Source organism: Notolepis coatsorum, assembly GCF_963971535.1.
Source record: "Notolepis coatsorum genome assembly, chromosome: 14".
In the NCBI taxonomy this organism is placed as follows: Eukaryota; Metazoa; Chordata; class Actinopteri; order Aulopiformes; family Paralepididae; genus Notolepis; species Notolepis coatsorum.
In genome coordinates, this window is record NC_140178.1 from 59412061 (window position 1) to 59434847 (window position 22787).

General features: G+C 46.0%; 1 protein-coding gene across 1 annotated transcript in view; it reads right to left on the reverse strand.

Moving 5' to 3' along the window:
- pax10 (paired box 10) overlaps positions 1-22787 on the reverse strand; it is a gene marked incomplete at both ends in the record, with an annotated part of 30502 nt that overhangs the window by 4143 nt on the left and 3572 nt on the right. Inside the window, 5 exons of the mRNA XM_084329117.1 lie at positions 9478-9622; positions 10260-10330; positions 15546-15705; positions 15912-15994; positions 22636-22779. Coding sequence (XP_084185243.1) covers positions 9478-9622; positions 10260-10330; positions 15546-15705; positions 15912-15994; positions 22636-22779 — 603 coding nt within the window. The remainder of the gene's footprint in view (positions 1-9477; positions 9623-10259; positions 10331-15545; positions 15706-15911; positions 15995-22635; positions 22780-22787) is intronic.

Sequence of the window (22787 nt, forward strand, 5' to 3'; positions counted from 1 at the left end):
TTTCAGCCCTTGATTGTCGCTGGCGGTCATTGGTGATTCCATTCCCATTGTTGGTTGTCAATGGTTGCTCCAGATGTAGCCTATAGAGTTTTTGGCAAGTCATTTTCCCAGTTATTAAGGGGATTGTCTTCGCATTTTAATATGGGAGTTAGTTGCCTGTTAATTCAGCAGCCAAACACAGACCTGGCTGTGCAATTGAATGAAATCAGAATACATTTATTAATTAAATTAATAAATATACATAATTTTTATCAAATGAAATGGTTACAGGGAGCTTTGCAATTTTCAGAAGACAATCTTATTGATCACTAACCAAGCCCCTCGAAGACAGTTTTCACACTGGTGTTTTGGAATCTAACAGCCTCTTGCTTACATTTGTTAAAGGAACACTCTAACATTATGGGAAATCATGGGAGTCAGACAAGAAGATAGATATCAATATCCTTTCTGTGTGTTTAGTAGAAATCTCCCCAGCTGCAAGCTAGCCTAGTTTAGCACAAATTAATGGAAGCAGATATGGACAAGCTAGCCTAGAGTTTTAAACTAGGCTACTGGTCCGTATCCGCTTCCACTCATTTGTGCTAAGCTAGACTAGTTTGCAGCCGGATAGCTTTCTACTGAATGCACAGAGAGGAAATTGGTACCTATCTTCTTGTCTGACTCTGGAGAAGACAATAAGCGCATTTCCCATAATGGTGGAGTGTTCCTTTAACAATGGCAGAGTTTCATGAAGTTGCTGTGTCATCATGTGGGTCATGTGAGGAGACAATAATGCAAAGTGTACAGAGCATTCTTCCACGGATAGAGCAAGGAGGTTAAAATCGAGGAGATGTCTCCAGTCAGCCATCCAATGGGAGATGGGGGTATGATGCATGCTCAGACTGTGCTGCCGTGCTGGTGTAGTGTTTGGGGACCAAATCGAATGGAAATGTGGCCAAATTGTAACTGCACATGTGCAATACTCCAATGATATGGCGTGAACTGTCGCTGTGACTCCTCCTCAATTTTACCCTTCTTGGGTCAGAGACAGCTGCACAATAATGCCAATGCCTTCTAGCCGTTAGCGTCCTGTCTTTGGCAACCACTAACATAAGTAACGCACCAGCAACCAACTAGTGTTAGCACAGCTAGCTAGCAGTCCTTACATGAGCGTTTTCTTCGAGCTGCGTGTTTTTGTTTTTGATGCCTCGAAATACTCGAATATGTGTGGTCTGTGCTCAAACTATTGAGACGCTAGGGCGATGGTATGGTGTTCAAGACATGAGACATGCGACAGCTGGCTGCCTCTGATCATGGAAGAACAAGGCTCTGTGCAGTATTGCATTGTGGACTCCACATGACCCACATCATGCCATCACAACAGCAATAACATTATTATTATTATTATTTATTTCAATCCCTTATCACCCCTGTATGGATTGCTAACAAATTATAATACAACACTATTGCAAAATTCTCAACAACAAAAAGAGGGGGTTTAATTAGTGACCAAGTACAAGATTCTCCACCTACAATACTCCAATACTGTCCCAAATGTGAGGCGTTTGACATGGAAGGTAGATTTATTTCTCCATTGTGGGCTTCCTTGCTCTCTCCACAGGGATACTTGGGAGGTGAGTCAGTTTAGGTTCGGATCCCTTGTGCTGCATCCCAACCGTGTTGTGTTTGTCAGGTTGGCTTGACGCCTCTTCTCTGATGAGATGGTTGAGGTCATATGATGGCTTGGCTTGTCCACGAATCTCTGTTGATGAGTGCTCTAACAGCCACTACATAATCAGTCTACGAGGTCTATGTGGGTTGCCAGATGTTCACGAATTTCCTCTTTCTGAGTTGGAGCCGTCAGGCTTGGTGGTCCGGAGGGGGAGGGGGGGAGGGGGTTGTGTGACTGAGAAGTCTGTTTCAAGTTGTGTACATGAGCCATTGAATGAGCGTGTCAGTTTTACTGAAGTCTTGTCCAGTACTGGCCCAAGTCCTGCTCACTCCCTGGTACCTGTCCTGCTGCTACTGACATGCCTGGGGATAGATACCCTGAGAGAGAGAGAGAGAGAGAGAGAGAGAGAGAGAGAGAGAGAGAGAGAGAGAGAGAGAGAGAGAGAGAGAGAGAGAGAGAGAGAGAGAGAGAGAGAGAGAGAGAGAGAGAGAGAGAGAGAGATGTCAGTGTGAGTCTTGGACGACAAGGCTGAGGGTGTAAATCTACATCCTTTGTTGAGTGCCTACGGACAGACATTACAATACAGTCTAGCCTTTCACACCACCAGAATTTTTAATATACTGTATACACGCACACATAGAGATTTGCATACACACACATGCACACAATTATATAACTATATCATTTTACATGTACATTGAATTCATTTGGCAGCCACTCTTAGTCTTACCCAGGTTGACAACAAGTACAATGAGCTCAGCTGACAGTATCACCAACATAGCACGGAGCCATGAGGAGGAGAAGCTCAACTCCTTGATATGGAATTCAACATCTCAGACCACGGAAGTGAGATTCCATTTGGCCCTGACCCCCTGGTTCAAAAGCTCCTATACTTTACTGTGGACACTGTATGATATTCTGCAATAAAAACCCATTGAATTAACATGGCATTGATAAGTCTGCTTAAGACTACAAACGAAAGCAATAGAACACGTAACTTTGTGTATTTCAGACACATAGCTGTCTGTCTGCTTCATCTGTAGCTGAACAACTCCTCGGGAAACGGCACAAAAAGGGGTGAAATGCCAAAAATCGAAATAAATAATAATTTTCTTTAACAAATAAAAAATCTCATTTGGGTCATTACTGCAGCAGAATGGCCGACTCACGGGGGCCTGTTCAGCTAGATCAAAATCTGTATAATGATCAGTGATGGATTACTTTTTTTCAGTAAATACTAGTAATCTAACTTGTTACTTTTTACAAGCCAGTAATCTGATTAGTTACTTTTCCAAGTGGCTGTGCGTTACTATTTAGTTACTATCTCATAATGCTGATGATAAGAGAGCCAGGGGTACAGTCAGCGAGACCGGAGATGGGACGTGCGCACGCACACAGCCACACACACAGCCAATGAGCAGCCAATTATGATTTATGACATTATGCACTTTCAATAAAGCATAATAAAAAAAAAACTGTTGTCATTCTTATGTTGTGGCAGCAGCAGGGGGGACAACGACGACTTCGTAACCTAGTTACTTTCAAAGTAATCAAGTAATCAGTAAAGTAACTAGATTACTTTTTAAAGGAGTAATCAGTAATCAGATTATTTTAAGTAATCTGTGGCATCACTGATAATGATGTGTCTCAATGAAATACGCAGTTAATTTTCTTCTTTTTTTATTCATAGTTTAATGCCGACATATCTATGCCAAGAAATGTTTCAAACTGATCCAATGTTTTATAAAATAGCATAAAATCTCCAGGCTTGAATGTACAACTCAAAGGGTTCAAATTAACATGACCAGCCAGATGGTCTGTTACAGAGACCCATGTGGGAAGTCTGAAACGGTTTTGAATTGGATCCAAACCACACCTGTGGTATAATACCGAGTTACATATAATATATAATACATAGTTATATGAGTACTGGCTGAGCGTCCCGCTCTTAAGCCTATAGAGATATACCTCATCTCATGTACCTATTGTACTCCATCACGAATAAAAAGAAGTACACCCACACCTGCCGGGTCCCGCCTCTATGGAGGCGTAGCCTATAAGACAGTAGGCATGGTCACCAATACACTCTTCCTCGCCAAAATCCCGTTTCCAGTAAAAGATCCCTCAAGGGGACTCAGGGCCGCTTAAGAGCGGGACGCTCAGCCAGTACTCATATAACTAGGTTATATACATAACCTATCGTTATATATCGTACTTGGCTTATCGCGTCCCGCTCTTAAGCCTATCGAGATATGGGTTAGAGCGGACGCGAGGCCCGACAAATGTACCCCCTGAGGACCCGTAAGCCCACATCAAGGGGTTTGGGGAGTCCCGTCACCCCATCCTTCCTAATGAAGGGGGGGGCGCACTCAACTCCACCGGAGTGCGAGCAAGGAGGAACTAGAACCCCTTGAACACACAGCACAGGCGGAACCACGTGTGACCTAACACACTGTGGCCCATACCCACACACTCCTGCTACCCTACCAAAGGACGGGAAGCAGGAAAGGCCACAGACCCCAGAACCGCCTGGGAGACAGAACCCGGTCATGTCCATGAGGTAAAACCTTACAAAGGGGCCCGGGGAGGATCATGAAGCTGCAGCACAGATGTCCTCCACCGAGGCCCCACCCAGCAGAGCGGCAGAGGCAGCCACCCCATGAGTGGGGTGCGCCCTGACGCCCCCAGGGGGATCCAGCCCGGCCAACGTGTAGCAGAGGGCAATGCCCTCGCACAACCAATGGGACAGGCGTTGTTCGATAGTGCCTTACCGGCCTGAGAACCACCGTGACAGACAAAAAGCTGATCGGTGACCCCGAGGTCCTGAGTACGGCTGAGGTAATTCCCCAAGCACGGACCGGACATGACAGGTGAAGGCCCGCATCTAACTCACTATCGTGAGGAGGCGGATGAAACGCCTGAACCACAATATCCCTGGAGCGGAGAACTCCGGATATTTACAGGCACGAAGGCAGGATTAGGCCGCAGAGTGGCACCGCAATCGGAACGAAAGACAGGCACTCTGGTCGTACCGAGAGAGCACAAAGCACACCCACGCGTTCAGCGGAGGTGACGGCCAGCAAGAACGCGGTCTTGAACGACAGCTGTTCCAACGGCACTTGATCAAGAGGCTCAAACGGGGCCAAGGACAACCGACCGAGGTCCAATTGAAGATCCCAACTCGGAGCCAAAGAGCGTTGCACCGGCTTAACGCGTCGAGCGCCAAGCAGGAAACGCTTCACAAGAGGGTGGCTGAACAAGACATCCCCCTCAAATCCCTCATGATAGGAGGATATAGCTGCTGCATATACCCTCACCGTCGAAGCCGACAGTCTATCAAGGAGAGACTGGAGGTAACTAAGGACAGCATCCAGGGGGCAGGAGACTGGGTCCCGGCCCCCCGCCTTACACCACACTTGGAACATACGCCATCTGCCCGCGTAAGCGCGACAGTGGAGGGAGCATGCGCATTCCGGATGGTATCACCATCAGGATAAAGAACCTGCGCCCCTCACCGTACCCGTCCCAACAACTGACCTAACAGATGTATGGGGAAGAATCCCAGGCGGCACGGCATCGGTCCCAGACCTGCCTGGCTATGTCCGGACGTAATCCCCACCCGTCAGGATGAGGACCGCCCCGCGACAGTACACCTGTACCCACATTCACCCTGCCGGGGATGTGGGGAGCCCTCAGGCCGCGCAGATGGAGGACGCCCATAGCCAGCCGCCCGCCACCTGGTGCAGACGGGGGGAGCGTACTCCTCCCTGTCTGTCGATATACGACACTGACGTCGTATTGTCCGTCCTGATCAACACCGTTTGAGGACCAGAAGGAACCGCTTTCAATACCACCACATTGAACGTAGCGTAGACCGGGCAGCATGGTTTGCCAGCTGCCCCCTACTGCGTTGGCCCGACGCGTCACCAGCGAGGGAGGCGTCGGTGAAAAACGTGACGTGAGACAGCGCCGTAACCGTCCTAGGACGGAACCTCCCGAGCGTGTCGACAACACGCTCTGAGAGGGATGCCCATAGCACTCCAACCGTTGACTGGGAAGAGGAGTACTCTACTTCCAGTCTACAGCAAACCCCAGGCTGGTAGGGACCTGCCTGGTATGAGACCCGACGATCCACCTTGACCGCGAAGGACCAGAACGTCGTCAGGGCAGAATACACTTCGTAACCCCTGACGACGCAGAGGCCCCAGTGCGGCCTCCACGCACTTGGTGAAGATGCGGGGAGCCAGAGAAAACCGAACGGCAGCCTCTGGTATTCATACGCCAACCCTGCAAAGGAAGCGTAGGTAAGCCCTAGGATGGAAGATCGGAGATGCGAAAACGCATCCTACAGGTCTATGGAGGAGAACCAGACCCCCACCTGACAGTGTTCAACAGGTAGGAGACGATCCAAAAATGCTGAACCTTCCCATGGGACAGGTCCAGCATGGGTCTGACACCCCCCTCCCAATTTCTCAGGTACCAGAGAACACCGGGAGGAGAACGCCACAACGATGGCTTGCTTCGTCCACAGAGATTGGATCTCGTTGACCACAGCTGTCACTGCTGGTGACCCTGACAATAGGGTCTGTACCAAACCCGAAAACGGGTGGGGTTGTGTAAACACAAGTCCCCGCCTCAGCGTTCTCTCCATCCACCTCGACATATGGTACTGCCGTAGTCATATGTGATGACACTCCCAACGCACCCGCCACCATGTGGTGCAGGTCCACCAGGAACTGTAGATAGTTGGCCCGGTCCCACCCGCTGTGCATAGCCAACCCTGGACCCTTGCGAGCAGAGCGTTCCGTGGAGTCGGGTCGGAACCTGACACTACCCACGAGGCAATCGCACCCAAGGGGGGACCCCAACAGAAAGGGCCGGTTTGATACGGGGGAAGCTGACATCAATCTAGGTGACAAAAGCCCCCCCACTGAACACCCCTCCAGAACATGCTGAGGAGTTGTTCTGCAGCCGGACATGCAAGGCGTGAGGACCCCATGGGTTCCTACACACCGTAGCCCTGCAGTGATATTACTACCACCCAAATCACGCGTGCCTGCGAGACCACTGCCAATCTTTCAGGAGTGGAAGGCACCAACATGATACCTGGCCTGGCGAAGGCGAGGCCGGGGAAGCCTGCACTGTGTGCCTCAAAAGGTTTCGAGCCCCCCTGCTGACAACACTTATAGTTGACAGACGTAACACCAGGCTCAACCAACACAGCTATGGTGTGGGAGCCGCTTGACAGCACAACATTCTCACGGACAGACCCAGGCTCAGCCATCAACTGGGTGTCAGCCCCTGTCCCCATGAGAAGTGAAAAGTGGGGCCGCCCGCGCTTCAACGAAGGCACGCGGCCCGCAGCCAAAGGAAACAATCAGAGCCCCCTTTTTCCGCTGGTGTTGGGGGAGGGAGTGATCGGAGAGCGGGCTGCTCGCCGCAGGACGGCGACGGCTTGTTTGTTCAAGCCGAGACCATCCAACATGGCCGATCCCTCGGCCGCCAAGGCTGTCAGCCTTGTGGTCACCTGTCGGTTCAACGCCCAGGATACCTCTGGCGGGGGAAACATGGCCGCCTGTCGAGGGCCTCGTCATCGCCGCTGATGAGGCCGTGCTCTCTCTTCTTCTGGCTGCGTGGTGTGAGGCAGTGTGGGGCCTAGGACAATACCGCCCGCGCTCCAGCAGAAGACCAAAATCCCCTGCGGAGAGGGGAACCCTGAGCGGTTATAGCTTGCGGCTAGGTCAAAGCTAATAACGTCAACAACCTCGCGCGATGTGTCGACGTCGGCTGGCCCTCAAGGCCCCGCCACCAGACACAATTTTTTTGATAGAAAAAACAGCAATTCAAACACAGTTCTAATCGCTGCCAATTCCATACCGTGGCGGTACAGGCTTTAGCAGCCCACCAGCCACTCGCCAGGCCGACCCACCCATGCCGTCGGCCGGGCGGGGCACTGTTTCAATATGTCAAAAACAAAGGACTGATGTTAACACGGAGCACCATTGGTGGTTGCAAACAGCAACCTCCACTGAGGTGTGCACCATGAAGGGGTTAAATGAATAAAAGAACTAACACCACAAAATACTGTAGAATGAGCAAGCCCATATACACAACATTAAGGGAAAGCGGACCAGAGAGAACTAGTCCCGCATTCATTCAAAATATTCACAACAGCACACCAGCCCCAGCTTAGCCCATTTACCAAAAAAGGTAAACAAAGCCCCCCCTACTCCCCCAATAGACACCGATTGACCGTCAGCATGAATGGTTGAGAGGAGAGAAAGCTGTAGCATAGACAGACCGTCTCATAGCAGGGAGACAGAACAAAACAGTAGCCGACTACACTACTATAGCATAGCGTTCAACGCTACTATGGACAGAAAACAGTCAGCTGAGCCACAACACGGGCCGCCGCTAAGTCCCGTCCTGCAGTAGTATAGATCTACTGCCACCCGCCGAGCCTCAAGCATCGGCTTCCGGGTGGAAAACCCGTTCAAAGCCCCGCCGGGGCACAGGTTTAACGCTACCTGGCTAGGCCTACCTAGTCATGGCACACCCTGTTGACAACCCATTTACCCGTAAAAAGGATAAAATAGGACTCAGCAAAACCCTCACATCAGCTACCGACTGACCTTCATTGATGAACCGGGCAAGAGGAGGGAAAAGCGACAACATCCCACGGCGGAGACATTAGAACAGCGTAGCAGTAGTGTTAGCATGTAGCATTAGCATTAGCATGTAGCGTTAGCATTAGTTGTTTAACAGCACGCTTCCAGGACCGCTTGGCACCCGTTCACTGCAGTGAAACGTCCACCAAACCATCCCGCCCCTGGCGCCGACACACAACATGGTCGTGTAACAAAACAACCCAGCATTACTAACACTAATACCCATGCCCAGTGGTGCGTTATTGAAATCATCTGGGGTGACACGCACCACGTGCACGCGCGCTCCCGGCGCGTGCGCGCGCTCCCGCGAATGCGCATTTAATGTCCCCTCGCTTGGGCACAGACTAAAGACAGTGCCTAATTGCCTCTACGAATGGAATGTAACACGTCTTCACAACAAGTTAGGTGTGAATGTGTCTGAGAACGTATTTAACACACCTGACGACCGGCGCTATTGATATGCAAATAGCGAGTGAGCTTGCACACCGTGCTACCCCGTCCCGTCCCATGAACAACGCATGCCTGCCCATGCCTGATGACACAGGGCCTACCTGTGTACAAGCTGGCCCGATAGCCAACCTTGCACAGCTGATCCTTGGTCTGCTGCCATCAGACGAGGAACATCAACACAGGCCCGACGTGTCGCTGAAAACATGCCTCGAAGATGCCAGGGGTAAGCAAACCTCCGGTAACTTTCAACATTACGCAATTCCTCATAATCTTTTCATAACAACTAGTTAACATAAGGTGCACTGCATCCGTTATGATGGAAACGAAAATAGAGGAAGAGTGTATTGGTGACCATGCCTACTGTCTTATAGGCTACGCCTCCATAGAGGCGGGACCCGGCAGGTGTGGGTGTACTTCTTTTTATTCGTGATGGAGTACAATAGGTACATGAGATGAGGTATATCTCGATAGGCTTAAGAGCGGGACGCGATAAGCCAAGTACGATATATAACTCAGTATTTCCTCAAAGAACGCTGATTGGTCTGAACCACTGTGGTTCAGGCACAAGCGCATAACTTGAAGCCTGACTAGATGGATTCTCATGTGATCTTGTGATCTCTTGAAGCCAGCTGGTTATAATAATAGTAGTGAATGAATAAGTATCTTGACCAAAGTTCTACACACACACACGGATCGGTGGAGACTCACCTGTGCTAGCGTTGGCAGAATGAGGAGGGTGTAGGTGAGGGGAGGGGTACGGAGGGGACTCAAATTTGCAGGGGAGGGAGGGAAGGGCAGAGGGGGATGGGGGGAGCATGCAGGAATAAGAGGAGGAAGACTGCGGTGACATGGACTGGAGGGAGAGGAAGAGTGAAGAGAAAGAGAGAGAGAGAGAGAGAGCGAGAGAGAGAAAGAGAGAGAGAGAGAGAGAGACTGTTAAAAATACTGCCTGTCCAATATGTTATATAATGCTATACACAGCAATAACATAACAAGACACAGGGGCGTGCACAGACAATTTGGGGGTTCCTAAATTTGATAAGGTCTATTTCTTCGTGGATAGTAGTAAACACTAAACAGTAGTATTTTTTTGGGGCAAAAGGGCAGGCGCTCAAGCCCTCCTTCAGCCCTATCTGTGCACACCACTGACGAGACAACAGTTATATTTGGGGTTTTAAATTGTATTCACTGTATTTGTTTACACTGGTAACATCTAATCTGATCTATATTAGATAAAGTTAGGGATAAAGTTCCTTTGGGTCCTCAATACCCGGCTCTGCACCATGGGTGACCATGGTGAGTTGCCTTGAGTGTGTGTGTGTGTGTGTGTGTGTGTGTGTGTGTGTGTGTGTGTGTGTGTGTGTGTGTGTGTGTGTGTGTGTGTGTGTGTGTGTGTGTGTGTGTGTGTGTGTGTGTGTGTGTGTGTGTGTGTGTGTGTGTGTGTGTGTGTGTGTGTGTGTGTGTGTGTGTGTGTGTGTGTGTGTTTGTACCTGCATATTGGAGAAGACAGATAGAGAAGCATAGCTGGGCAGAGAGGTGTCACTGCGACTGCTGTGCATGCCTGGCACACACACACACACACACACACACACACACACACACACACACACACACACACACACACACACACACACACACAGTTTGTTTATATAATGTCCCGCTTTATAATGTCTCTCTTCTCTCCTTCCTTTCTAAAACACTTGAACGTGCTGTAGCCAACCAACTTACTGCTTATCTCTTACAGAATGACCTCCTAGACCCTAATCAGTCTGGCTTCCGGACTGGCCACTCCACAGAAACGGCCCTCATTGCGGTCACAGAGGCACTTCACTTAGCAAAAGCGAAAGGCCTCTCCTCTGTCCTGATTCTCCTAGATCTATCTGCAGCCTTCGACACAGTCAACCATCAGTACACTAACCATAACCCTAACCCATCCACCGGACACTAACCCAAGTAACCCATCCACAGGACACTAACCCTAACCCATCCACAGGACACTAACCCTAACCTATCCACAGGACACTAATAACCCTAACCCATTCACAGGATTGATTGATTGATTGAAAAGTTTATTAACAGATTGCAGAATGGGTACAGTACAGTACAGCTCAATACATACAATTGTTAAGAGGATGCAGACCTGAGAAAGACTTTCGTCTTGTTTCCATCAGGGTCCCCCATTTTCAATTCATCATATGACACACATGACATACAGATAGACAGTACTGCTACATCTATACATTTATGACATACCAGATTTTCAAATACAGTACTGTTTGTGATACTAAAAAAATCCAGAAGAAGAGTATATACATTTGACATAGAAACTGTGCATTGGGGGAGGTTGGGTAGGTGGGGTGGGGCTGTACATTGGAGGGGGGGGGGGGGGGGGGGGGGGGGGGTTGGGTAGGGGGGGGGGACACTGTACATTGGAATACTGACATACATTTGACATGGAAACTGTACATTGGAGGAGGTTGGGTAGGTGTTGGGTTGGGTGGGGCTGTACATTGGAATACTGACAAAGCCATGCTTGGTCTTTATTGTACAACTGGGTTAGGACATTTGTAGGGGCCAGTTTTGAATTGCAGTCTCCCGTAGGTGTTCTTTGAGAGTGTTTTTGAAGGTGGGTAGTGATTTACATTCCTTTACAGCTTTGGGTAGGGCGTTCCACATTGTTGTGGCATAATTGCGAAACGTGTTTAGTCCCTTGTTTGTGCCGAATCTGGGTTTTACATGATTTGTGGAGCTCCCTCTGGTGTTGTGATCGTGGTATTCACTGACCTTTGGGAAGTATTTTGACATGTACATGGGTACCTTGGTCGAGTAGTGTATCTTGTAGACCAGGCCCATTGCAAGTTGCTGTACTCTGTCGTCTACTCTAAGCCATCCTAGGTTGGCAAAGTGTGCAGGGGTGAGGTGGGTTCTAGGAGTCAGGTCAAGCAGTAGTCTGACTAGTTTGTTTTGAGATGTTTGTAATTTGGTTTTTAGTGCCTTTGAGGTGCTTTGGTACCATGAGGTGCAAGCATAGTCGTAGTACCCTTGAATGAGTGCTCCTGCCAGAGTCTTCAGGGTATTCTTGTTTACCAGGGAGGAGATCCGGTACAAGAATCGAGTTCGTTGATTGACTTTTTTTATTACATTGGATGCCATTTTGTCACAGGAAAGATTAGCCTCTAGGATGGAACCCAGGTAGGTAATTTCATCTTTCCTTGTGACAATATTGTCACCCACTGTAACTGAGAAGCCGTCTGTTTTGCTGAGTTTGTTATTTGAACCGAAGAGAATGGACTCTGTTTTGCCCATGTGTAATGATAGTTTGTTGTCGGCGAGCCATATGCAGATTTTGCCTAGTTCCGAGCTGAGGGACACTAACCCTAACCCATCCACAGGGCAATAACCCTAACCTATCCACAGGGCATTAACCCGAACCCATCTACAGGGCATTAACCCGAACCCATCTACAGGGCATTAACCCGAACCCATCCACAGGACACTAACCCTAACCTATCCACAGGACACTAACCCTAACCCATCCACAGGACACTAACCCTAACCCATCCACAGGACACTAACCCAAGTAACCCATCCACAGGACACTAACCCTAACCTATCCACAGGACACTAACCCTAACCTATCCACAGGACACTAACCCTAACCCATCCACAGGACACTAACCCTAACCCATCCACAGGACACTAACCCAAGTAACCCATCCACAGGACACTAACCCTAACCTATCCATAGGACACTAACCCTAACCCATCCACAGGACACTAACCCTAACCCATCCACAGGACACTAACCCAAGTAACCCATCCACAGGAAACTAACCCTAACCCATCCACAGGACACTAACCCAAGTAACCCATCCATAGGACACTAACCCTAACCTATCCATAGGACACTAACCCTAACCCATCCACAGGACACTGACCCTGTGGATTGACCTGGCATGAGGGGTCACTGAATGGTTTGTTGAGTATGAAAATGATGTGAAACAAATGCTATGGCCTTCAAGTGACCAGATCTCAACCCAATTGAACACATATGGGAGCTTTTATGCAGGTACAGTGAAGCTGAACACTGAAGACACTTGTTGTGGTTCTTCTACTTTGTCCCTCGTCTTAGTCCCTCTGTAGTTGTACTCTCTACGTGATTGACTGAGCTTTTGACTGAGATACAAGGACTAACACTGGGCAGCAGGTAAATATGTATTGATTGATTGATTGATTGATTGATTGATTGATTGATTGATTGATTGATTGATTGATTGATTGATTGAAAACTTTATTAACAGATTGCAGAATGGGTACAATACAGTACAGCTCAATACACACAATTGTTAAGGGGATGCAGACCAGAGAAAGACTTTCGTCTTGTTTACATCAGGGTCCCCCATTTTCAATTCATCATAACATGACATACATGACATACAGATAGACAGTACTGCTACATCTATACATTTATGACATACCAGATTTACAAATACAGTACTGTTTGTGATACAAAAAAGCGTCTAAAAAAGAGAGTATATACATTTGACGTAGAAACTGTACATTGGAGGAGGTTGGGTAGGTGGGGGAAACTGTACATTGGAGGTGGTTGGGTGGGTAGGGGTGGTTGGGTAGGCGGGGGGGGGGGGAACTGTACATTGGAATATCGACGAAACCTTACTTGGTCCCAAGAAGAGGGTCTTGTGTATTATTGGGTTAGGACATTTACTGTACATTGGAGGGGGTTGGGTTAGGACATTTACAGGGGCCAGTTTCGAATTGCAGTCTCCCGTAGGTGCTCTTTGAGAGTGGTTTTGAAAGTGGGTAGTGATTCACATTCCTTTACAGCTTTGGGTAGGGCGTGTTTAGTCCCTTGTTTGAGCCGAATCTGGGTTTAACATGATTTGTGGAGCTCCCTCTGGTGTTGTGGTCGTGGTATTCACTGACCTTTGGGAAGTATTTTTACATGTACATGGGTACCTTAGTCGTGTAGTGTATCTTGTAGACCAGGCCCATTGCAAGTTGCTGTACTCTGTCGTCTACTCTAAGCCATCCTAGGTAGTCAAAGTGGGCAGGGGTGAGGTGGGTTCTAGGAGTAAGGTCAAGTAGTAGTCTGACCAGTTTGTTTTGTGATGTTTGTAATCTTGTTTTTAGTGCCTTTGAGGTGCTTTGGTACCATGAAGTGCAGGCATAGTCGTAGTACCCTTGAATGAGTGCTCCTGCCAGAGTCTTCAGGGTATTCTTGTTTACCAGAGAGGAGATCCGGTACAATAATCTAGTTCGTTGGTTGACTTTTTTGATTACATTGGATGCCATTTTGTCATAGGAAAGATTTGCCTCTAGGATGGAACCTAGGTATGTAATTTCATCTTTCCTTGTGACAATATTGTCACCCACTGTAACTGAGAAGCTGTCAGTGGAGTGGGATGTTCTGAAGCCAGATTGGAATTCGTAGATTCGATTTTTTTCCGCTAGGTACTTTTCGACCTGTTCGTAGAATTTTTTTTCCATGACTTTCGAGATGGAGGTAAGAATAGAAACAGGGCGGTAGTTGCCTGGGTCTAATTTGCTGCCCTTTTTGTGCAGGGGGGTCACTCTCGCAATTTTGAAGTCCTTGGGGACGTGTCCCTGTTTTATGGAGAGGTTTATTATGTGTGTGATGACTGGGGTGATGGCGGCTGCTGAGTCTCTGAGGAATTTGGAGGGGATGTTGTCATGGCAAGTGGCCTTGTTAGGTTGGAGGGTGCTCAGTTTTTTGAGTACCTCATCTGTTGTTACCATTTCCAGTTTGAAGTCGTCTTTGCGGACCCCTAGGTTTTTGTAGTATGCTACTATGTGTTCTACCCCATAATGCCCTGAGTGGGAGGGTAGTGTTGTGGCTATGCCTATGTTTGTAAAGAATATGTTTAGGTATTTGGCCACATCCAGTTTGTCTGTGATGAGCGTGTTTTCTGTCTTTATGTTTATGTTTGTAAATCTGGTTTTTAGTTTTTTGTGTGGTTTTGATCATGGTGTTTACGTCATTTCTTAGTCTGTTTCTTTGAATTTTTTGTTCAACCACATGGGCTTGGAGTTCACTGTTTGAGCTTTTGGTAAGCTTTGTCTGACTTTTATGAAGTTCAGAGCATTTTTTGTCTTTGGTTTTCATAGCGGTCAGTATTTCAGTGTGCATCCATGGCTCAGCGTGCTTTTTAAACCTGGTGGTTCTTAGGGGTGCCATGTTGTTAAGTATTGTTGTGAATTTGGTTTTGAATCCAAGCCATGTTTCTTCAACCAGTGTACCACTGAACTCATCTGACCAGTCCATGCTCTCCAGTTCTTGGTTAAAGGCCTCTCTAGAGTGTTGAATCACATACCCTTGTGGGTTGGGTGATTAGCTGGCTGAAACCGTGCAGATCACAAAACCTACTGAAGGCCTTGAAGACGGGTGCTGCTTTACGTAGCATATCCGTGTTCCAGTCTCCAATAAGAATCTTTTCTACACCCTCCACCCCAGCTAAACACACATCAAGTGTGTCATAGAAGCCACTCTGTTCTGGCGGTCTATAGATTGTGCCTACTAGTACTGATTTCGCCCTTTCAAATAAGATTTCAATCCAAACTGTTTCAATTTCGTCATGGTTCGTCAGTACGGTTGATGAATTTGGTATTCACTGTATTTTGTGGATATTTATATTTAACCTGTATACTAACACATATACTATACAAACAGGAATATATGCATGAACAGGAATATATGCAGGGATGTAGTTATGTGGGTATACAGAGCTGAGGGTTACCTGATGAGTTACCATGGTTAGAGTGATAAACACTGGGATTGAAGGAGGTGCTGAGAGGCGTGGCCGGCTGCTGTGAAGAGGAACTCCCGCCTCCTGATCGTCTCTGATTGCGCAGCTTCTCCTCTCTCCTCCATTTGGCTCTCCGATTGGAAAACCACACCTGTTGGTCAGTCAATCAAATTGATCAATCAATTGATCAATCAACCAATTCCAAAAAACAGTGATATATCCCTCCATCTCAATTTCCTTTGGTGTTTTTTTCAGGTTAGTCATGTAGTGTTGAAACCTGTTCAGTGAGCTGTTCTCTCTTGTAATACTCAAACATGGCCACTAGAGGGAAGTAAAAGACCAAGGCAGAGCAGTTACCTGAATGCGAGCCTCTGGGAGGTCGATTTTTCCTGCCAATCTCTCTCTGGCAAAAACATCTGGGTAATGTGTTCTCTCAAACTCTGGAAAATAGAGAAAGAGAGAGAGAATGTCAAAATAAAATAACCAGTCTGTGTTTTGTGTGTGCCACTAACATCCCTTACATCCCTTACTTACAAAAGTATCATGGTAGTGACAAAGTAAAGTCAGCATGAGGGCACAACTCTAATCAGCTGAGTAACAATGTTCATCAAAGTGTTCAAACTTGAGTGCTACAGTGTCGGTTGTATCATTAGTATATTAGGAAGAGTGCACTGTAGATGACAGTAAGAAGGTTAGTATATTTATTTATTACATTTAATCGTATTTAAAAAATAAAAAACCATTTCAAATATTGATTGAATAAGTGTGTCTTTGAAAGATTGGTCGGGTTTCGGCTGTCCTAACTGTGGTGGGAAGTTCGTTCCACCATTGTGGAGCATGGACTCTTTGATGACCCTCCCGGCCAAAAGACATAGAGCGGAGGGGTCTTGAGCATAGATATATAAAACACTAGATGTCTCCAGCGTTGTTCACGGCCGGCCATCTTACTTCGGTGGACTATTCTGTTAAGGTGGGTCTCATTCCCCAAAATTTTCCAAAGAGTTCTCTTGGAAGACTTATCTTGGAACCGACTGAGACAGAATCAATGACAAGTTCACTCTGAGTCCCCAACGTGCTGGTAATATGTCTGGCTCAAACGGTCGCACCTGTGACATCTGCTTGGGGAATGGCATTATGTCTCAAACACGAAAGCGCGTCCCCGTTCAGGTAATTTGCATACAAAACAACGCCTCCAGAGCTCCTTATAAGGCAAAGTAATGACGCAGCTGTGTGGAAATGGATGCGGAAGTGCCTTGCGAGTCTTGCGCGACCCATCGAAATGAGATTAGATTAATGTATTGTCATCATATAGTACAGCTCGTGGTACACCTGCCGCAGCGTGCGCACACCAGAGCATGTGAGCGGAGCGCCCGAGAAATCCGCTCTTCGTTCTAGACGTCTGGTTCCGCTCTCATTCGCTCATGTTGGCCCGCCCCCCCAAGTCGCTCACCGCTCACCTTCATTTACGAATCAAGCGCTCCCCGCTCCACAGCTCGCTCAGCAGATTTTTTTTCTTTTTTGGAGCATGATGTAAATTAGCTTGATTTGACCAAACTACAACAGTCTGCACCCCCTGGGCCCCTTAACAATTGTTTGTATTGAGCCGTATTGTATTGTACCCATTCTGCAATGTTAAATAACGTTTATCCATTCAACTAAGCTATGGCAGCTAGCCTAGCCGCAATGCTATGGTTTTGATTGATTGATTGAAAAGTTTATTAACAGATTGCAGAATGGGTACAGTACAGTACAGCTCAATACATACAATTGTTAAGAGGATGCAGACCTGAGAAATACTTTCGTCTTGTTTCCATCAGGGTCCCCCATTTTCAATTCATCATATGACACACATGACATACAGATAGACAGTACTGCTACATCTATACATTTATGACATACCAGATTTTCAAATACAGTACTGTTTGTGATACTAAAAAAATCCAGAAGAAGAGTATATACATTTGACATAGAAACTGTGCATTGGGGGAGGTTGGGTAGGTGGGGTGGGGCTGTACATTGGAGGTGGGGGGGGGTCGAGCCCATTCACGTTAGCATTTAAGCTAACAACAGCGGTAGCTTTAGTCTCTCGCTTTTTGTGAGACTAAACTCCGCTCTTGGTGGTACATTGTGTTGATGACTCTGCACCCCCCCTTAACAACTGTTTGTATTGAGCCGTATTGTATTGTACCCATTCTGCAATGTTAAATAACGTTTATCCATTCAACTAGCTAGCCTAGCCGCAATGCTATGGCCGATCCCATTCACGTTAGCATGTAAGCTAACAACAACAACAGTCTCTCGCTTTTTGAGAGACATAAACGCTCCGCTCTTGGTGGTACATTGTGTTGATGTTGGTTTCGTTTCATCAATAAATGAGGCAGAACACAGTGAATGTATCCTTTTTCTTTTTATTGGACTTTGTTTGTTTCTCACTGAAAATAAATGTTGCGTTCAGTCATCCGAGGTGATTTAAAGATGGCGGATTCTACTTTGGACGTAGCAGGATGTGAGTGACGGTTAACCCTTCTCATTGGCCTTGAAAATGGCCTTCATGTTTGTACATCGCCACCTGTTGCTTTGGCATTGTACTACATTACATCAGTTTCTGTGTGATCGTGTGCACTGAGCGGCCCGGAGCGGCTTGGAGCGGAGGAGAGCTCTCGCTCCGGAAGTCGCGCCGACCCATTTTAAAACCCACTCTGTCGCTCACTTCAAAACCACCCGCTCCACTCCCCGCTCCGCTCCCGCGCCGTGCCGCTCACATGCTCTGGCGCACACACACACACACACGCGCGTGCGCGCACGCAGTACTGTAGCCTACGGCGTAATGAATGAACGCAGTATGGCTTATTCCATTAATGCCACCGGCGTAATGAATGAACGCAGTATAGGCTTATTATTCCATTAATGACTTGTTGCATTAGGATTTAGTAGATACTAAAAATCTAACCCTAACTAACCGTACTGTCATGCACTTGTCCTAATAAACTAACCTACACTGTAGCACTCAACACTTTGATGAACATTGTTGCTCAGCTGATAGAGTTGTGCCCTTCCTGATGGCTTGTCGTACAGAACTTGTAAGTCGCTTTGGATAAAAGCGTCAGCTAAATGACTAAATGTAAATGTAAATGTACTATATGCCCTGCCCTACGTACAGTATAGGTACAGTCTGTACTTATACTGTACGTAGGGCAGAGGCAGAGCATATATATAGTATCTACTAAATCCTAATGAAACAAGTAACTAGAATATATTAAGCCTATACTGTTCATTAGACACGTAGGCCATACTGGCGCACACAAGACTTGTTATGGAATATTAATGCAGTCTATTTCCATGCGATTAGCTTTAGTTCTTATTTATTTATTTATTTATTTATCCACTGTCATTTCAGTGTTGGTGTATAGGCTATATAGTGTATTTCAATATAAGTTTAATTGATTAATGATATATTCGAAGGAATGCAGGTTTATAGCTATATCAAACAAAGGTCTGTCCCATGCATTGTTTATCAATCAATGGGATATATTGCATGTTGACCTGCATTCTTTCAAATGTATACTTAATCATTAAAACAGATGTGTAACAAATAAGAAATACAAATTCCACAGAAGGCATTAAATAATTATAATTTTCAATAATTTCACAATAATTGCATAATTGTGTTTGAATATCTGAGTAATTAAAGTAATTATACATTTGTCCAAAATAGCTGGTTCAGATATGGTTAATCCAGCTGCCCTGTGATCAGATGAATCCATATTATTTATTTTTCCGACATCAAATGCGTAATTTCTTATCGTACAAATATTGTCATATTTATTTTAATTATGATTAAGTAATTAATTCCAAGGAGGCCTGTAGCGTTAACATGAAGGAATCACTATGAGAACACAGTCTGTCAAGTTAATACAATTTTCAATTAGTCAATCAATCATAAGTGTGCTCCTCAGCACTCTTAAATCTGCTCTCAGCCACGCTCAAATCTGATCTCAGGGAAATTTGGGGAATCGCGCTACCAGCCCTAATATGTCTTAAATGGGCAGAAATCTGCCAAGAGGAAATTTTTGGTCGTAAATCCGTTCGGGAATGAGACCCATTGACCAGAGGTAGACGGGAGCCGTTCCCTTTGCCACGTGATATGCCAGATTGCCAGGTCGAGGGCCTTGAAGCAGATTTGTGCGGCGATGGGGAGCCAGTGCAGGTCCCTAAGAAGTGGGGTAACATGGGTTGACTTGACTAGTTTAATGGTCACCAATTTTACCACATACCGGCCATTATATAAATAATATACCATGATAGGCCTACTGCAATGGTAAAAGTTATGTATATATATCACCATGCGTAAGTACTATGGTATTCCCATATGGTATTCCCATAACTTTTTGGTCAATACCATCAGAAATACCATGATACTTTTTTATAAGGGATATAGGCCTGGGGAGGCAAGTGATGATTTTAAGACCTGCCTGGTTCTAATCTGGACACATTTTTTCCTATGGTTTTTTACCATAGGCGTTTCTCAAGGTAGTGGGTTTATATGGTTCCACTTATTCAATTGGTCTGACATTGGACGGGAGCAGAGTTATGTGTGCCTGTGTACCTAATACAAAACTACATCTTTCTAGGAAAGGGTTAATTGCATTTGAGGACCAGTCTGAGAGGATGATGTTACGAAACCAAGAAATAGTCAAAACAACACACATAATACACTATTGGAATTATATACTCATGATTGCATGACTTGTTTTTAAACGCCATAGTATTAATATTTCTTATGTTTTATTGATGTCTAATGTCTGATGATAACCAACGAAAATGTCAAGGGATGCCATCTCAGAGTAGTTGTGCTCTTTTCATTGGTCGAAGATTGGCTAGGCATGCTGAGGCATATGGGTATTGTAGTAGCTGGAAACAAGTAATGATTACGGTGTAAAACATTTTCTCAAAGATTAAGCTAAACCATTTACCTTTATTGGTTGTAACAGCATAATAATTCAATAATATATACCTCAGTCAAAGATTATTAACCTACATAATACGGTTTGGCTGTAATAATTTTCGTTTTGATCTTCAATGGGTGACTGCAATGGGGGAGAATCTCACTCCCCAGGTCTATTTGGTGTATTCTTGTACTGTATACCTAAAACAACTCCATCACGCTACAACATAAACTCCATCATTAAAGGGGAACTATTTTACTATTTCTTTCACTATTTGGGCACTTTTACACAATTCCTGTGAGTCTATGGAACACCTCTGTAATATATATATTTTTTTTATTCATTGTTTTGTATTTCTAATCAAGTCCTCAAAAACAGCATTTTTCTACCTCAAGATCTCGAGCTGTTTTGAGCCTGGGCTCCTAAACCACTGTGCAGCGGCGTCGTCCGCCTGAACATTAACATGCAGCAGTGACTATATGACATCACATATAGGCACATTTTCAAATGACTCAGTTCAGTGAGGGTGAATATTGTGAGAGGAGAATTGGAAGAATGCGCCAATATGAGAATTAGAGACATAGATCATATTAATATAAGTTCACATAGCTAGGAAACAATGCTAAACACTGAAAAAGGCCATTTATAAGATAGTTCCCCTTTAAACAAATTATCTAGTCAACTTTTGGGTTGCCAGCACACAGCAGTGACAGTAGTTCCACTGGTGCTGGGAAGGACATACCATGTCATGCCTAAAGAATTAGGGCCATGGCCCGAGGTCAGCAGTGTGTAATGTGGCTTTTTGTGTACAAGTCGCCATGGATACAGAGCATCTGCCTCTTTTTCATAGCAGCCCTGGCAGGGGTTTAGTGCCTAGCTCAAGGACACTTTGACAAGGATGAACTCTGGTTGCCATGGGGCTCATATTTGTGACTTTACACAATGGGATGTTCACTCCAGTGCTTCGTGTTTAAGTGCTATACTGTGTGAAGATCTGGGCAGACATCGAAAGGAAGATTTTCATTGCATTACTGCTTCTCAAGATTTATTAGCTCAATGGGTAGAGCAAGGCACTAAACTGCCTGGGTTAGGGGTTCCATTCTCTGTGTAGCTCAGTGGGTATAGAGCATGGCAGTAACACTGCCAGGGTTACAGGTTCCATTCCCTGTGTAGCTCAATGGGTAGATCAAAGCATTAACACTGCCAGGGTTAGTGGTTCCATTCCTTGTGTAGCTCAAAGCTCAATGGATAGAGCAATGCACTAACACTGTCAAGGTTAGGGGTTCCATTTCCTGTGTAGCTCAATGGGTAGAGCAATGCACTAACACTGTCAAGGTTAGTGGTTCCATTCCTTGTGTAGCTCAATGGGTAGAGCATGGCACTAACACTGCCAGGGTTAGGGGTTAGTTTGTTTTCCGGTGCAGGTTACTGCTAAGGTTAGAGGTTCAACTCCCACTGGGGTCACCAAAACGAATGTTAATATGTTCCTCGTGTTCTATAGTGTGCTTCAGTTAAAAACAATGTGTTCCTCATGTTCTGTAGTGTGCTTCAGTTAAAAACAATGTGTTCCTCATGTTCTGTAGTGTGCTTCAGTTAAAACATCCACCTAATGGATGGAAATACAAATATTGAATTAGTTTGTTTCAGATTGCAGGTCAAAGCATTGTTTGTGTGTCCATAATCAATCCACTCAGTAAGATATTTGATCGTTTGGAATGAGAACTGTGTAGACTCAAATCATATTCAAGGACAAACCTTCTCAAATCTTCTGTGACTTATAGAGCTATCATGGAATGGAACTCATTCCCAAGCTACTTTGCTAAAATAGAATCAAAAACTACTTTCAAGATTTTTGTTTAATACCATCTACTAACAAGCATGCACTGAACCCTTATGGCATAGTGTTTGTTAATTATGTTGATGGCAGTGAGTGCTGCTCAGGAAGCACTATTTATTGTATTTTATTGTATTTTATTTTATTTAATTTAATGGCTTGAATTTACATGGCATGCGGGTCTCATTCCAAACGACCAATCATCTTACTGAGTGGACCTTCAGATGTGTGTGTGTGTGCAAGTTTGATATTTTCTAAACACAGGCCTTGGGTGAAGCCTGAGCCTCGGGTAGATACAGACCTTTCTCTAGTGCGTCGATCTGCTCCTGGCTGAAGCTGGTTCGGTTCCTCTGGAGCTTCCTTTTCAGCTGCAGGTGGAGCTGCGCCTCCTCTGCCTCCTCCCTCTCTCTCTGCCCTCCCTCACCTCCTGCCAGCCCCACGCTCACTTCATCC